We start from the raw sequence: 18282 nt of genomic DNA, 5'->3' as shown, positions 1-18282 counted from the left end.
ATTAGAAGATAAAGGATATATTTCATGGATATGAAGAAAGCTCAAATTCAATAACAAACTGTAGTCCTAGCATGCACAACTTATAAGAGAGGGTTGAATTAAATTCCACATGAACGTATTAACATTTCCAGTCTGTGCTAACAGTGCCAGGTGCTTTAGGCTGCAGGTGTTAGACAGAGCTCTTGTCCTCAGGTACTTTGGGCTTAGTTGCTGTGACTGTTACTGTGGACTCATTGACTAGTCATACAAGATAGGGTGTGATTAAATGCTGTAATGAGTGGAATGAGAGACAGCTAAGTGCTAGAGAAGATTAGCATAGAAAACATTTCTTAAAGAAAGTTTATAAGGAGGGGGTAGGACAAGAACTGGATTCTGCAAATTCTTGGCATTTGAGGAAAGGAAAGAGAATGAATCTTAATGGAGCTAAAATTTAATCCTTTTTTAAAAATGAAAAAATGCTGACTTCAAGTTGAAGACAAACAGGAAAGCATTATAAATTCCTCAACCCCAAAAGAGTATGGCTTCCTTATCCTCCCTCCCTCCAGTTTTTTTGGTAGTGTCTTTAGGAGTCATATAGGCAGAGATTGTATAAAGGTAAGCGTGACCATTACATCTCGAGACTTCAAAATAGCCCATGTGCCAAGTAAGGGATGGATATGGGGATATGGAGAGATAAGAAAAGATGAATTACTTCATTAAGTTTGACCTAGTCGTAGTAATTGCAGAATAAATGTTGTGTCAGCTATCAGCAATACTTGGGGAGTTGAGAGTTTTTATTAATACCAGGTCACAATTTCTACTGTCAATACTTCTTAGTTTCAGAACGGATAGAATTATTGTTCCGATCTGCTATCATCTCTTTGAAACAGATGATCTAAGTTGTCATAGCTACATAGAGGGTTTTGTTTCAGTTTTTTTGTTTGTTTGTTTGTTTTAACATAAGTGAGAACAATATGTGTTCAAACATTGCCAACTGTTAGGATGGAAACACATGAGCTTTGAAGAAAAGCAAGGGGAAACCAGTAACAGATACATTTTTACATATTTACATACACATATATTTAAATCTCTATCTCCTTTGGGTAGACTAGCAAGAGACAGGGAGTACATTTAGTGCAAGCTGCCACAATTCTTAGCAACCTAAGCCTAATCACCAAAGCTACCAAGAAAACAGATTCAACTGTCAGCTAATTCAGGGCTTCCTGGCATGTCTCACTTCATCACAAAGAACAGATGAGGTCATGTGGTTTTACAAACACGTTGTTTATTTGTGCTAATTATGACCACAGGGACCATTCCCAGCAATTCCAAGAGTTTGTAAGATCAGCATAACCCTTTCATGGATCACCCAAGCTTTTCCATATGATCTCATACTTTGCTTTCTGCTTGGGTCCCTCTTAAATGATCCCTTTCTGTAAGTACAGCCTTTAAAATCTCATTTGCTGTACCATTAATTACTGTTTACTTGCCAATGTTTATCTATTTGTTGTAGTGTCATTAGCATGAGAGGGTCTGTAAACAACACAACTGGGAATGGTGTCTGGTGTTAGTGGTTGCTGAACCCCCCATTCCTCTCTAAGTGGGGTCTGGCTCAGCTCACTCTTAACTTGTAGTCCTAATCAAGTAAATAAATTTGCAACATTCTCCTTATCTGTTTCTTCAGTATCTTACTGATCTAGACATGTTCTTCTAAACCCATCAGTGTAGTCCATTCTCTTTCTATACGATAACATATAGAATATTTCCACACATACAGAACCGTATAATTATACTTTTCTGGAAATCACATGCTCCATATTGTTTACTTAACCAATACATTTCTCTTCTCAATGTAACATTTCCTTTCTCTTCATTTCAACTCAACAGCTGACAAATATTCCTCTTATCTATTTTACTATCTTATGGAGGCTTTTACTGTTTGTGGTTTGTTTATAGTTAGGTTTCCGAGGTTATATACAAAGAAATGAATTTTGAGTTGAGTTAATATGGAGAGGGGCTGGGTCACATGTTGTTGTGATAACTGTTTGGCCTGGCTGCAGGCACCATTTTGTAGAAAACCAACGTTAACTGCAAGTGTTTCTGTGAAAATGTCTAACTTGACGTAGTAGGTCTCAAGGACTAGGTCAAGTTTAACTCTAGAGACTTACCACTGAGTGGGCCCTCTGTCTGTCAAGGGAATTGTCAACATTATACATGTCTCCCCATCTAAACTGGAAACACAACAGGTCCTCCCACAATATTAATGCATTTCATCATGGAAACCTAAGATATTTGTGTGACTCTCTTTACTTTATTTCCTAGATTGGCATCCAGTACTACCTTTTCTAATCAAGCAGAAAGGTAAGGTCGTAACGTGAGCCCCAGATCTCACTTTCTTTTCTCCTCTGTGCATGTTCATCCTGTTTCTAAAACAGCAGTGTAGGGCTGGGTGCAGTGGCTCGCATCTGTAATCCCAGCACTTTGGGAGGCCAGGGTGGAGGATCAATCGAGCCCAGGAGTTCAAGACCAGCCTGGGCAACATAGCAAGACCCTGTCTCAATAAAAAATAAAAATAAAAAAAATACCAGCTTGTGCACCACGAAAGGAATATTGTTAGGCTCCAGTTGTAGCTCTAGAGAGCACTAGTTATTCATTCTCTGTTCATGCCTTCATTCATTCATTCATTCACTCACTCACTCATTTTAGCCAACAAATACTTTTAAGCCCCCCCTGTACTAGACACTTAGGTCTTCACTGGGGGCAAAACTGACATGATTCCTGCCCTCATGGGGCTTATAGTCTATCCATGAAACCAATGTGAATAAAATATTTGCACAAATTTATAATTGCAAACTGTGCTAAGTGCTATGAAGAAAAAGTACAGAGAGACTTATATAACAGTAATTCATTCAACAAGTATTTATAGAATGACTACTAGTTATTGAGGTTATAGTAACTATAACAAAACGTCAAATCCTGGCTCTCAGGGAACTTACATTCTAGTTGAGGAGGGAGAAAATAAACAAATTAACCAACAGGAAAACTGACTATGTAATTTAATATCATTTAGTGCTAAATGCTACAAAAATGAATCAAGCAAGTCTGGGAGATAGAGAGTTCCTGGAGCTGGTATTTTAGATATAATGGTCAAGGACAGCCTTTTTGAGGAGGTAATATTTGAACAAAACCTGAATAAAGTGAGAGAGTGATCCATGCAGTAATTTATAGACATAACATTCCAGGCAGAGGGAGCAGTAAATACAAAGTCTCTAAGTCAGGAAAATGCCTCATATATTTGGAGAACAGACTAATGTGGCTGGAGCAGGTTGAGTATGAAAAAGAGTGGGAGGAGATGAGAGGGAAGAGGCAGTGGGAGCCAGGCCAAGTAGAGCCCTGCAGGTCATTTTAAGGATGCAGCAGGGAGCCATTGGAGTGAGGAGCGATGTGCTTTAACCTGCTGTTTTAGTCCACTTTCACACTGCTGATAATGACATACCTGAGACTGGATACTTTATAAAAGAAAGAGATTTAATTGACTCACAGTTCCACATGGCTGGGGAGGCCTCACAATCATGGTGGGAGACGAAGGAAGAGCAAAGGGACATCTTACATGGCAGCCAGCAAAGAGAGAGCTTGTGCAGGGGAACTCCCATTTATAAAACCATCAGATCTTATGAGACTTATTCAGTACCACAAGAACAGTATGGGGAAAACCACCCCTATGATTCAGTTATCTCCCACTGGGCTCCTCCACAACATGTGGGAAGTATGGGAGCTACAATTCAAGATGAGATTTGGGTGGTGACACAGGCAACCATATCACCTGCTTTGAAGGATCACTGCCTAGTTACTAATCAAGGGGCATGAAGTTTTAGTCAAGCCAGATGAATGAGCTCTGAAGATCTGCTGTACAGCGTTGCATCCACAGTCAACAGTAATGTATTGTACACAAACATTTTTTAAGAGGATAATTCTCATGTTAAGTGATCTTATACAATAAAATAAATCTTTTTAAGGAAAAAAATTTTAAGGATCCCTCTGGCTTCTCTGTTGAAAATAGGTTATGGTGGGGGGTAAAAATGGAAGCAGGGAACCACTTTGGAGACCATGTTAGTGGTGCAGATGAGAGGTTAGTGGTTTGGTCTAAAGTGGTGAGAGGCAGTCACATTAAGGATATATTTAGGAAATATTTTGAAAGTAGAACCAACAGAATTTGCTGATGGATTGGATGTTGGGTGTGAGACAAAGAGAGGAGGCAAGAATGACTCTCAAGTTTTGGTCTAAACAACTGGGTGAGCGGGTGTGGCATTTGTTGAGATGAGCAAACCTGGATGAGAGCTGATGGTGTGAGTGGGTGTAACAGGTAGTCCCAGTCTGGTCTTGGTAGTGGTAGAGAAGGGGAGAAAGAGGGCAGAGCTCCCTCCAGAAGTGATGTTTAAATCAAGATCTGAAAAAATGAGTTTAACCTAATTATGCACATAGTTATGGAAAGAGCATGGTAAAAAACAGTGTGTAGGAGGAACTATGAAAAAGCCAGTATAACCACAGCACAGAGATGCAAACACTTGCTGAGTTTGACTTACCAGATTGTGCATGATTTATAAACCACATTAAATATTTTGGACTTCCTTGTAGCAGCAGTGGGAAGCCAGCGGAGGATTTGTAAGCAACAAGGTGTGTGTATGCATGCATGCATGTGTGTGTGTGTGTGAGAGTGCACATGTGTGTGTGTAGCATGTAGAAAGGCTACTTTGACTGCAGTGGGGAGAAAGAACCAGAAGAGGGCAGGAATGGATGCTGTGTGTGACTTTGGGCACATTGATCTCTCTGCCTTAGTTTCCTCATCTGTAAAAGAGAGATACTAATGTATGCCTTCTTGTGCCTCAGGGGTATTTTCTGTGGACCCAAATGATAGAGTGTATGTGAGAGCATAAGTGTAGCAGGTCCTACAAACATAAGATGATATTATTGTTGACATGGCATTTCTATAACTTATGGCTTTAGGGATGTTTGCTTTTCTTTCTAATGCTCTATTTGATGAATGACTTTTTTAAAAACTTTTTTTCTTAACTTTTTTAATGAAAGATTTTAAATGGACTGCAAAGTTGAAAGAATTATACAGTGAACACTCATATACCTGTCACCTAGATTTTAAAACAAATATTTTATTTTCTTTATCACACATCCAACCATCTATCTATCCATCAATTCATTTTTTGTGGATGTATTTCAGAGTAAATTTCAGGTATTAGAATGTAGTTTCCCCTACATACTTCAGCAAAGTTAGCATTAACTCAAGTTCAATTTTTGTATACAGTTGTTTCTTTTTTCCTCCAGCTTTATTGAGGTATAATTGAGAAATAAAAATTGTATATATTTAAGATATAAATGTGATCTTTTGATAGATGTGTACATTGTGAAATGATTACCACAATCAAGCTAATTAACATATTTATCACCTCACGTAGTTATCTTTTTATTTTTTGGTGAGAACATTTGAAATCTACTCTCTCAGCAAATTTCAAGTATACAATATATTGTTGTTAACTATACTCATCATATTGTACATTGACCATGGTTGTTTCTTTTGTAAAATTTACATACAAGGAAATACACAAATCTTAAGTGTTTATTCCTTGAGTTTTGTCAAATGCATATGACTGTGTAACCCAAACCCCTGTTAATGGGATTACTATTATTCCCAGAAAGTTCTCTCATGCACGTTTCCAACTAACCTCTACCCCCATAGGGGCAAACACTGTTGTGATATTTTTCTACTTGGGTTGATTTTGCCCATTCTAGACTTCATGTCAGTGGAATCCTACTGTGTGTGCTCTTTTGTGTCCAACTTCTTTTACTCAGCATGATGTTTTTGAGATTTATCCATATTGATGCTTTTTTATCAGGAGTTTCTTTTTCAAGGCTGAATTGTGTCCCATAATTTGCTTTTTAATTTTCTTATTGCAGTAGTTCTAGGTTGTTTCAGTTTGGGGCTATAAAATATAGAGCTATTGTGAGCATTCTTATAAAAGCCCATTTTAAAACAAATGTTTTTATTTCTCCTGGGTAAAATACCTAGGGATGATATTGTTTGATTACAGGATAGGTATGTGTTTAATTATATCAGAAACTACTAGAACTTCTCTTGAAGTGGTTATGCCATTTTATATTACCATCATCAGTGTATTCTGGTCGTTTCATATTCTTGCCCAACTTTGGCATTGTTGGTCTTTTTAATTTTAGTCATTCTGGTAGATGTGTAATGGGTATTTCATTATAGTTTTAACTTGCATTTCTCTATGACATTTTGTCAAGTGCTCATTGACCCATTGTGTATATTCTTTTGAGAAGTGTCTGGTCAAATCTTTTGAATATTTTAATTGGGTTGTTGTCTTTTTATTGCTGAGTTGTGAGACTTTATATATCCTGAATACTGGTCCTTTGTTAAGTATGTTTTGAGAATATTTTCACCCAGTCTGGGGCATGCCTATTTATTTTCTTAGTGGTATCTTTTGCTGATAAGTTTTTAATTTAGATGATTTCTAATGCATTAAAACAAAACATTACAATTATTGCTTCTTGTTATCTGTCTAAGAAACCTTTGTCTACTTCCAAGTCATGCAGATATTCTCTAATGTTTTCTTCTAAAAGCTTTATGGTTTTCATATGTATATTTGGCATTTATAAAACCCATCTCAAGGCCAGGCGCGGTAGCTCACGCCTGAAATCACAGCACTTTGGTAGGCCAAGGTGGGCAGATCACGCTGGCTAACACATTGAAACCCCATCTCCACTAAAAATACAAATAATTAGCTGGGTGTGGTGGCAGGTGCCTGTAGTCCCAGCAACTCAGGAGGCTGAGGCAGGAGAATGACTTGAACCTGGGAGACAGAGGTTGCAGTGAGCCAAGATTGTGCCACTGCACTCTAGCCTGGGCGACAGAGTGAGACTCCATCTCAAAAAAAAAAAAAAAAAAAAAAAAAAGAAAAGAGAAGAAAAAGCTTCTCAAATTTATTTTTATGTATGGTATGATATGAGGCAGCAGTAGGAGTTCATTTTTATCCATGTGGATAATCAGTTTTTCAACACAGTTAAAAAAGGATATTCTCTTTGCTTATTGGATCACTGTGGTGCCTGTTAAGCTTAGAAACCATAGAAGAGTGGATCTATTTCTGGGCTCTCTATTCTGTTCCACTGATCTATATATTAATTCTTTTTTTTGTTTTTGAGACGGAGTCTCGCTCTGTCGCCCAGGCTGGAGTGCAGTGGCCGGATCTCAGCTCACGGCAAGCTCCGCCTCCCGGGTTTACGCCATTCTCCTGCCTCAGCCTCCCGAGTAGCTGGGACTACAGGCGCCCGCCACCTCGCCCGGCTAGTTTTTTGTATTTTTTAGTAGAGACGGGGTTTCACCGTGTTAGCCAGGATGGTCTCGATCTCCTGACCTCATGATCCGCCCGTCTCAGCCTCCCAAAGTGCTGGGATTACAGGCTTGAGCCACCGCGCCCGGCTATATTAATTCTTCAGCTTGCACCACACTGTCTTGATTATAGTAGCTTCATAGTAAGTAGTAAGTCTTAAAGTCAGGTACCATGAGTCCTCCAAATTTAGTTATCTTTTTCAAGATTGGTTTGGATCTCTAGATTATTTACATTTTCATAAAGATTTTGGAATAAGCTTGTCATTTTTATCAAAAAAGCCTCCTGGGGTTGTATTCAAAGAACAAATCAATTTGGGGATAACTGACAGCATGAAAATATTGAATCTTCCAATTCATGAACATGGTATGTATCTCAGTTTCATGAGATCTTTAATTTCTCTCAGCAGTGTTTTTTAGTTTTCAGTGTAGAGGTCTTGCCATTTTTGTTAATTTATTTTCAAGAATTTTATGTTTTTTGTACTAATGTAAATGGAATTTTAAAAAATTTCAACTTTTTGCTGCTGATATCTAAATAACAATTGATACTTGCATATTCACATTGTATTCTAGCTAAACTCACTTATTAGTTCTAGTAGTTGCTTTGTAGATTTCTTAGGATTTGATTTTGTATAGAAAAATCATCTATAAATAGCAAGAGTTTTACTACTTCCTTTCTGATCTTTATGCCTTTTGTTTCTTTTCGTTGCCTTATTGCAATGGCTAGGACTGCCGATGCAATCATAGAGATGAGAGAGTGGGCACCCTTGTCCTGTTTCCTCTCTTACAAGGAAAGTATTCAATATTTACTATTAATCATAGTAGCTATAGGTTTTTTATAGATGCCCTTTAGCAAATTGAGGTTTTTCCAGTTTGAGGGTTTTTGTTGTTGTTGCTGTTGCTGTTGTTGAGACAGGGTCTTGCTCTATCACCCAGGTTGGAGTTCTGTGGCACCATCTTGGCAGTCTCAACCTCCCTGGCTCAAGTGATCCTCCCACCTAAGCCTCCTGAGTAGGTGGGACTACAGGTGTGTGCCACCACACCCAGCTAGTTTTTTGTATTTTTTTGTAGAAATGAAGGAGTTTTGCCCTGTTTCCCAGGCTGGTCTCCAACTCTTAGGCTCATGCACGCTTGGCCTCCAAAGTGCTGGGATTATAGGCAATAGCCACTGGGCCTGGCGCAGTCTGAGTTTTTGTCATGATGTGTGTTGACTTTTGTGAGATGTATTTTCTGCATCTATTGAGATAAAAGTTTTTTGTCCTTTATTGCTTAATATATTGAATTGTACTGACTGATTTTTGAGTATTAAACTATTATTACACTCTTGGGATAAACCCTACTTGGTCATGACCCTACTTGGTCTTTTAATCTATAGCTGAATTCAATGGCCGTGATGACTATGGATCTGTCTGTCCTCTTCCCATTTCTTTTCTGTTTCCTTCTTTTTTAAAATTTATTTTGATAGTGGCTTTATCGATTTTAGTTTTAGGGCTATGCTGGCTGCATCAAACAAATTGGAAAGGGTTCTCTCCTCTATTTTCTGAAGTTATTGTAAGTTCAGTATTATTTTTTCCTAAAGAATATTTTTGACCTAAAACTTTGAACCAGCATTTCAGGGTAGATGTGGCATAATGAGGTAATAATTGGCATAATTAGGTAAGCAGTACTTCTTACTCTTCATTTATGTTCTTTGATTTTTTCTTTCTTCCTTCTGATAACTTATCCCCTAACTACTTCAAGAAGCATCCCTTCTGGTACCTTGGTCTAAGGGGCACGGCCTCATAAATTTGGCCCTACTTTTGATGTACAGAGGTGCACATGAAGGGTGAAGGGCAAACTGCAGCCGTCAAAGTCCAGCCTTTTTACAAGTGTCAGCTCGGATGCCCAAAGAAAACTTCCCAGATCTCCTAATGAGAATGAACATCTCCCTCACTGCGCATATATATATATATATGTATGTATCTATATATATGAATTTTTTTTTCCTCAGAGCAACTCTCTCTTAGCCAGTGACACTTTCCTGGGAGGATTTTCTTGGTAATCCTCATCCAGAGCTCTAGTCTTAACTGTCATTCTGTGAGCATGTGACCTTTGTATGTGACCTCTTCTCTGAGGACCTCATAACCTTCCTGAGTCCATTGTGGGACGTGGAATACATCTGAGACTACGCTGGCATTTCATAGTTCTCTCTTTCTAAAAACTTCTTGTTAACAGGGATTAGGTTTGAGTAGAATATTTCATTTCACTGATGAACATGACAGTGAGCTATCCCATAGGAGGCATGGTGTGCAAATGACTGAACTCTAAGTAAATACCTGAACACATGCTCACTGGCCCATGACTTCGTGTTTCTTCTCCCCTGTTCAACTCCAGCATGATGGTTCCTGGCAATGCAGCGGGGGTGGCCAAGCAGTTCCTACGCTGCATCTTCCATCAGTTGGCCCCCAACGGCATCTTCCCGCAGCTGTTCCAAAGCACCATCAAAGGTAATTCATCCACTGAGAATCCAGACACCACAAATTTGCCTCATCCCAGACACCCAAACACTAAATCTGATTGTTGACTTTCCAGATGGGACTTTTTTACGGACCTTAGCCTCGTCTCTGATGGACTTCAATGAGCTGAGCTCCATCGCAGCTCTCAGTCAGCTCCTAGAGGTGGGTTTCCTTTAGTAACACCCTAAGGCCCAGCCGAAACTCTAAGCCCCAGCACAACTGTGGGTGTTTCTTTGAATCACACCATAGGGTACTGCTGAGGAAGGATTTCAGTGTTATTTACTTTAAAAATGAAATATAAAAGTTTTAAATTAAAAATTTATATTAAATTGAAAGCTAAGGACTGAGTGCAGTGGCTCATGCCTATAAGCCCAGCACTTTGGGAGGCTGAGGCAGGAGGATTGTTCGAGGCCAGGAGTTCAAGACCAGCCTGTGCAACATAGCAAGACCCCCATCTCTACAAAATAAAAATAAAAAAAATTAACCGACGTGGTGGCACATGCCTGCAGTCCCAGCTACTCAGGAGATGGAGGGGGAAGGATCACTTGAACTCAGGAGTTGGGGGCTGCAGTGAGCTGTGATGGCTACACTATGCTCCAAGTTGGGCAGCAGAGCGAGACCCCCAACTCAAAAGAAAAATAATAGAAAATGCTAAAATTTAAATAATTTAAATTTTAAAAATTAACATAATTTAAATTTTAAAGTTAATTAAGAAATAGAATTGCATAGAAAAGTGTCAGTTGGACATTGCTGCTTTGCGTGGATTTACTCTTCATTGAAAACTTCTCCATACCCTCAGCTAAGTCATGACCTTGCCTCCACAGAACATGCTGGTTTTCCAAGGGCAGAGTGGTGGGTGGGTGGATCAAGAGACTTCGGTTCAAGTCTCAGCGCCGCTGCAGGTCAGCTCTTGGGGTTTGCTTGTGGGAGCTGCTCACTGCTAGAAAAAAAGCTACAGCTCCTGTAATTCTACACTCAGTCTTTGTGCTGGGATTTATTTCCAGTGAGCATCATTCATTGTTTTCTTAGCACCGAACCACACCAGTTGTAGACCCTTGGAAGCTGTTTCCTATTTCTTGCTCACATTTCACCTCTCACCAATTTTCCCCCTTAAGTTTGTCTGAATGATTTTTCTCGGTATCCCTCCAGTCTATCATAGGGATTGGCCTATGTAGTAGGCACTGAACACGTTTATAGCCTGAGGATGTGACTTTTAAACTGACCTTCACCAAATAGCGCTATGCATTCCCGTGCTCTTTCAGCAGTTGATTGCCTATGCTTTTGTGTTTTTAGGGTCTAAATAACAAAAAGAATTTACCAGCAGGGGGTGCTATGATACGCTGTTTGGAAAACATTGCAACCTTCATGGAAGCTTTGCCTATGGATTCTCCTAGTAGCCTGTGGACCACAATCAGCAACCAGTTTCAGACATTTTTTGCCAAGCTGCCTTGTGTTTTACCTCTGAAGGTAAGCTGAGCCGAAGATTTCATTGTCAATTAATTTCTTGCCATTTTCAGACCATTTGTTTACAAGCAGCAGTCTTGGGTGATTTAATGTATGGCAAAGGACAATGAGGAAACTCCGTCAGCCACGGAGTGAGGAGTCTTATTTGGGTTGTTCCGTCTTCTCTTAGAGAATGACAGGAATGTGGAGCGAGCATTTTGCTCACTGATTATGAATATGCATGTTTCCAGTTGATTTGGAAAAAAAAAAAAAAAACAGCCAGGAAGACGTGAGTAGATTGTGTTTATCCGGCAATTTTTCTCTGGTAGATATTAAATAAGTAAATAAATAGTTTTGTCCAAAAGCAGCCCAGACTTACAATGTAAAGTTTCCATTTTAGAGAATAATCTAAAGGGAAATGATTGCTGTGTTTGTGAATGACGATATTTCTGCTTGACTGTTACACCCTACACCATACCATCTCCCAAGAATATACACACAATTACCTACCTGGAAATCTGGTGGCCCAAGGATCATTGACAACTTGAGCTCAGGAAATGCAAATAAGAAGCCAATACTGTTAAAGCTGGAAGAAATCTATAAAGATCATCCTTTCCAATGCCCCTGTTTTCTAAATGAATTCTGCAAATTCAGAGAGGTGGTGTAGTTTCTGGAAACAATGCAGTGGTGACAATGTGAGGATTAGAACTGAGGTTTTCTGACTTACAGTCCAGTGCTCATTTCACTAACAGACTCTTCTTGCCCTTCTGCAGCAGGGGGGAGTTGAAGACATTCATGTCTCTAGAGTAGGGGGCAGGGTGGTGGCTGGCAGTGGCGTTGCTGGCTTTGAACCTGACCTGCTCCATGAGGTTTTTTGTGCTTTCTCTATGCAGATTACAGAAGCATTTAACTGGCAACAAAATGAATCAGGCAGGGCATAGTGGCTCATGCCTGTAATCCCAACACTTTGAGAGGCAGAGGTAGGAGGATTGCTTGAACCCAGGAGTTTGAGACCAGTCTGGGGAACATGGCAAGACCTCGTCTCTATGAAAGATTAAAAAAAAAAAAAACATAGGCTAGGCAATATAGTGCAACTCTGTCTCTTAAAAAAATTAGCTGGGCATGGTGGCGTGCACCTGTAGTCCCAGCTACTTGGGAGGCTGAAGTGGGCTCATTGTTTGAGCCCAGGAGGTTGAGGCTGCAGTGAGCCATAATTGCACCACTGCACTGTAGCCTGGACGACAGAGAGAGACTGTGTCTCAAAAATAAATAAACAAATAGAAAATATTTTAAAAATTAGCCAGGCATGATGGCATGTACCTGTTGTCCCAGCTACTTGGGAGGCTGAGGTGGGAAGATTGCTTGAGCCCGGGAAGTTGAGGTTGTAATGAGCCATATTTGTGACACGGCACTCCAGCCTGGGCAACAGAGTGAGATCTTGTCTCAAAAATATAAAATAAAATAAAAATAAAGTGCATTTCCCGTAGACAGAAAAACAAAAGGATCAGGTTACGTATTAGTAGCTCCACTTCTGAAATGAGTATTATGTATACATAAGATACTTGACAAAGATCAGCCACCTGTGATAATACATTTTTCCAAATAGGGAGATACTACTAATAGGTCTGCAAGGGATAATGCAGGGACCCTTAGCTCAGTGTGTGCTGCTGTGAGTTTGGAGTTACTGTGAGAAGCAGGAGTACAGAGGAGGGATCTTTACCATCTCTTACATTCTATGATCCTTGTTTGCCCACAGATCTGGAGCAGCTGAATAAATCCAAGCCAGAAGGGTTAGTACTTTGAAACTGTGTATGTGTATAGCTACTGTACATCAACACACAGGAAATTGAGTGCACAAATTTTAAGCACATGGAGCCTCCTAGGACCCGAGAACCAATCAGGGCTTCACTGCTAAAGAGCCACACACGCTCAGAGAAGGGATGGGGTGAGGTATGGCAATTTTTTTTTTTTTTTTGAGACAGAGTCTCGCTCTGTCACCTAGGCTAGATTGCAGTGGTGCAATCTCGGCTCACTGCAAGGTCTGCCTCCCAGGTTCATGCCGTTCTCCTGCCTCAGCCTCCCAAGTAGCTGGGACTACAGGCGCCTGCCACCACGCCTGGCTACTTCTTTTGTATTTTTAGTAGAAACGGAGTTTCACCATATTAGCCAGGATGGTTTCCATCTCCTGACCTCATGATCCGCCCTCCTCGGCCTCCCAAAGTGCTGGGATTACAGGCGTGAGCCACCGCGCCCGGCCGAGGTATGGCAAATTTAAATGTCTGTGTGCCGATGTGACTGTCAGAAGATTTAACTTGAGCACAGAAGAGTGGCAAGTGTTGCCAGCTGTAAACAAGTGGCATGCCTAATTCATGACAATCAGCCTGCCCATAGGGACCCTGCCTACAGGGTTAATGAGGGAGAAAAGATAATAAGGAGAATTGAGGCCCTTAGGAACTGGAATGTGCCAGTCCTTCTACGAGGTCAGCGGCTACTCACGCCTGCCAGTTGTTGTTCTGTGGGAGCGCAGGCCTCAGGTTGTCTGTCTTCCCTTTTATTCCCAAGATGACATTTTCTGGGTTTTAAATCACTATGGGGGCCTGATGAGCAGCCAGTTTTCAGCCTCTGGTTTAAAGTAATGTAAATGTCACATCAACTCCGATGAGTGTCGAGCAGATTAAATAGAACCAGAGGTTCCCTTCAAAGGCACTTGTGAAATACTTTCACAATCTGTGTAGGAATTTCCCCAACTGGGGCAGATCTGGGCACTGCCCCTGATCATCTTCTGCCTTTGTTTTTCATCTCTGGGGAAAATAATAAACCACTGAAACCTTCTATAGTTTGTTTTCATCAGTTTATAGAAGCAGATCTCAAACGTCAGTGTGCATCAGTGTCCCTGAAGGACTTGCTAAAACACAACTTACTGGGCCTGATTTGGGAGTTTCTGATTCAGTAGGGGTGGGGCTTGAGGATTTGCATTCCGGCACATTTCTAGCTGCTGGTTCCAGGATTTCACTTGGAAAACTCCTGGCTTGTTTTGTACTGTCTTGACGAAGTTAATGTATGTACACAGCTGCAGAAATTTAACTATAGCCTGCATTGTGATCTGTTTACCATATCATTGTTTATTCTTGCTGTAATGTTTCCCCCCATCCTAGTAAACTTAATTTTAAAAGTACATTTTGATGTGGAATCTTGTCAATATAGAACTTGAATGGATAGGTAAGGTATGATTTTCTCTTGTAGAAGTTTTACTGCATTTTCTCAGGTTTTTATCTTGTTTCTTCATAGCAGAGAAAGGGCAGATGAAACTGGTTCTTAGGTGGATTCATGGTTTTTTAAAATAGATCTAAGTAGGTTCCCCCCCCCCGCCCCAAAATGGCCTTTCACATGTTGGTGTATCTCTTTAGAGTTAGATACATTTAATATCTACCCAACAAATTTCTGTTCATTGTCCATCCATCCATTCATCCATCCGTCCATCCATTCATCCGTCCATCCTTCCACCCATCTCTCTATTCACCTATCTCATTAATTTTTAGGGCTATATCTTTGAAAAATAGTTTAGGAGTTGTGTTTAGTTATTTAATTGTTTAGCATTGTATAATTGTTTAATTAAAATTGTTTTAACCTGAGAATGATTTTTCTTTCAAAAAGGATATTATGGCATGGGAAATTGTAGAGAGGCAGTTATATTTCAGATTTTTCCTTCTGCTAAAATAAATGTTTTCAGGACATATTTGAAGCAAAAGGTATATTAAGGTGGAAACTGATTTTTACTTTTTTCATATTTATTCACAGTGTTCTTTAGATTCCAGTTTGAGAATTATGATTTGCCTCTTGAAGATCCCTTCTACCAATGCTACAAGGGTATGTATGTTTCAGAAAAACATAACCAATTGGTTAGTCAGTTATTTTTTAACCTTATGAGATAAGCTTGTAGCAATACTGAAGACACAGTTATTGCACACCAAATGCTTCCCTTTCAGCCTCCTTCTCTCTCGTCACGCTAGGTCAGTGCCTTGTATAAAGAGCTCTGTCTAATACATCACAATGTCATGGTTTATACTTGGTCCTGCTAGCCCCGTGCCATGGCCACCAATCCATCCCCCATACTACTAACTAGGCGATCCTTCTAAACAGGATCTTATTTTGTTGGTTCCTTGCTTTAAAATATCTGATAACTTCTCATTTCTTTCAGGATGATGTCCCGATTCCTTAATGTGGTATCTAAGATGTTATTTCATGACTCTCCAGCCCACCTTTCCAATTTAATCTTTGGCTCCATGTCTCTTTCATCCACTCCTCCTGTGCACTTTCAGAATCAGCATTATCATCATCATCATCGAAACAACAAACACTGTTTGTTATCATATGGCAGACATTGTGCTTAATGCTTCAGATATATAATCTTATTTAATTTCATATTTCCTTGCCTTTGCTTAGGCCATTTCCTTTGCCTGAAATGCTTTATGCCCTTGTTGGTGTGATAAACTCCTTCTCATTCTTCAAGGTCCCATTTAATGAAAATACATGTTCATATTATCTGTAGCAACTTTCTCCTGTATCAGCTCCCACAGTATTTGATAGAGCTCTCTATAGTAGCACTTACATTGCCCTGAAGTGGTCCCAATGAGACCACAAGCCTCAAGAAGTTCCGCACCATGTCTCATTCACCTTTTTATTCCAAGTTATATTTTCTGGCTGCATTCGATGCCATGGTACAATAGTTTGCATTGCTATAGCTTGTAATTACTATTTAATACACCAACAATGTATGTATTCTGCAACTATTTAAGTTGACTGTGTTTTCATAGACTCATGGTTTATGCTAGAAAGTTACAAAGAGATCATTGGGTTCAATCCACTCATTTACAGTTGAGGAAACAGGTTCAGAGAGATGAAGTGTCTTGGCCAGGATCACATGGCTGGTTAGTAGAAGATTTGAGACTTGAACATAGGTCCTTTGGGTCCGTATTGCCCCATCACTGTGCTGCTCTTCTAGATATAAGAGCAAGTTTCCTTATAGGCTTGAATTCAGGCTTCTCTTTTTGACCAATAAGGATACATTATGTGCAACATGAGACATTCCCATTCCATTCATCTATCATCAATGTTTCAAGACAATAGTAAATACACACACACACACATCTATATATATATATTTTTTGAGATGGAGTCTCGCTCTGTCGCCCATGCTGGAGTGCAGTGATGCCAGCTTGGCTCACTGCAGCCTCTGGCTCCCAGGTTCAAGCAATTCTCCCTGCCTCAGCCTTCCAAGTAGCTGGGACTACAGGCATGTGCCACTATGCCTGGCTAATTTTTGTATTTTTAGTAGAGATGGGGTTTCATCATATTGGCCAGGCTGGTCTCGAACTCCTGACCTCAAGTGATCCACCCATCTCGGCCTCCCAAAGTGCTGGGATTACAGGCATGAGCCACTGCACCCAAGGCAACAGCATTTATATGGAGCAAAGAATAATGAATCATTAGTACTATTTCTGTGAGTTTCTTTAAGATTTTCTATATGGAAAGCACCACATGGATTTCTGTGGGGAATACAAATAAGTAAAAAACAGAATTCCTATATTTAGGGTCAACTAACACAGAGTGCATTCATTTTCATATCAATAAGAAAGAAGAACCTCAAATATGCTTATATCCTTTGAGTTAGTCATTTTTTTTCTGGGAATCTGTTCAAGGAAGAAAATGCAAATGCTAATTTCATGTAAAATATTTTTATTGGGGTGTTATTTATAGTAAAATGTGACTTTGTGACCATTAAAATTGGTGATTATGAAGAATTAAATGGCACTGGGAATTTCTGATGTTATATTAAGTTAATAAAAAACAAAATACAAGCCATCCCATTACTGGGGATATACCCAAAGGATTATAAGTAATGCTGCTATAAAGACACATGCACATGTGTGTTTATTGTGGCACTATTCACAATAGGAAAGACTTGGAATCAACCCAAATGTCCATCAGTGACAGACTGGATTAAGAAAATGTGGCACATATACACCATGGAATACTATGCAGCCATAGAAAAGGATGAGTTCGTGTCATTTGTAGGGACATAGATGCAGCTGGAAACCATCATTCTCAGCAAACTATCACAAGAACAGAAAACCAAATACCACATGTTCTCACTCATAGGTGGGAATTGAACAATGAGATCACCTGGACACAGGAAGGGGAGCATCACACACTAGGTCCTATAGTGGGGAGGGGGGATGGGGGAGGGATAGCATTAGGAGATATACCTAATGTAAATGAGGAGTTAATGGGTGCAGCACACCAACATGGCACATGTATACATATGTAACAAACCTGCGCGTTGTGTACATGTACCCTAGAACTTAAAGTATAATAAAAAAAAAAAAATACAAGATTTTACGTGTGTAATATTTCCACTATGTTCAAAATGTAATCATGAGGTGGTGGGACTATGGATGACTTTTACTTCCTCATGTGTCCTTTCCTGCATATCTTGAGTTGGACACTGAACATGTATTACTTTTGAAAACCAGACAGCGAGCACTATAGAGATTGAGAAGTAGTGGAAATCATGGCATGCAAGTGTTTTGGAGTCCAGTTAAAATCTTATCTTCTCTGCAGAGAAATTCTACCTCTGGAAAATTGCCCTGGAACTTGGCTTTGAATTCCACCTGATACCTTCATGGCCTTAGGCTAATTACTTGTCAACTGCCTAAGCTGCAGAATAGGAATGGATACTAAAGCTTCAGAAGGTTAATAATGAAGACCATAGCTAACAATGATGGAGAGCTTACTGGTGCCAAGTGCTTTACATATATTATCTCTTTTAATTCTCATAACTTGCACCCTAATGAGGTGGAAGCCATTATTATTCCCCTTTTACAGAAGAGAAAACCAAGTTCCAGAGAGATTAAATCACTTATTCAAGGTCACAGTGAGCTAGAGTGTGAA

The 18282-nt window shown here is 39.8% G+C and overlaps 1 protein-coding gene across 1 annotated transcript in view; it reads left to right on the top strand.

The window, feature by feature from the left end:
* UNC79 (unc-79 homolog, NALCN channel complex subunit) overlaps window positions 1–18282 on the top strand; it is a 276415-nt gene that overhangs the window by 212041 nt on the left and 46092 nt on the right. The window contains exons 37-41 of the mRNA XM_023205526.2: window positions 2302–2340; window positions 9767–9879; window positions 9965–10050; window positions 11182–11355; window positions 15130–15198. Coding sequence (XP_023061294.1) covers window positions 2302–2340; window positions 9767–9879; window positions 9965–10050; window positions 11182–11355; window positions 15130–15198 — 481 coding nt within the window. The remainder of the gene's footprint in view (window positions 1–2301; window positions 2341–9766; window positions 9880–9964; window positions 10051–11181; window positions 11356–15129; window positions 15199–18282) is intronic.

The sequence above is a fragment of the Piliocolobus tephrosceles genome, chromosome 6 (assembly GCF_002776525.5).
Source record: "Piliocolobus tephrosceles isolate RC106 chromosome 6, ASM277652v3, whole genome shotgun sequence".
NCBI classification, from domain to species: domain Eukaryota; kingdom Metazoa; phylum Chordata; class Mammalia; order Primates; family Cercopithecidae; genus Piliocolobus; species Piliocolobus tephrosceles.
Note: the sequence above shows the minus strand (reverse complement) of the source record. Positions and strands in the feature narration are given on the sequence as shown.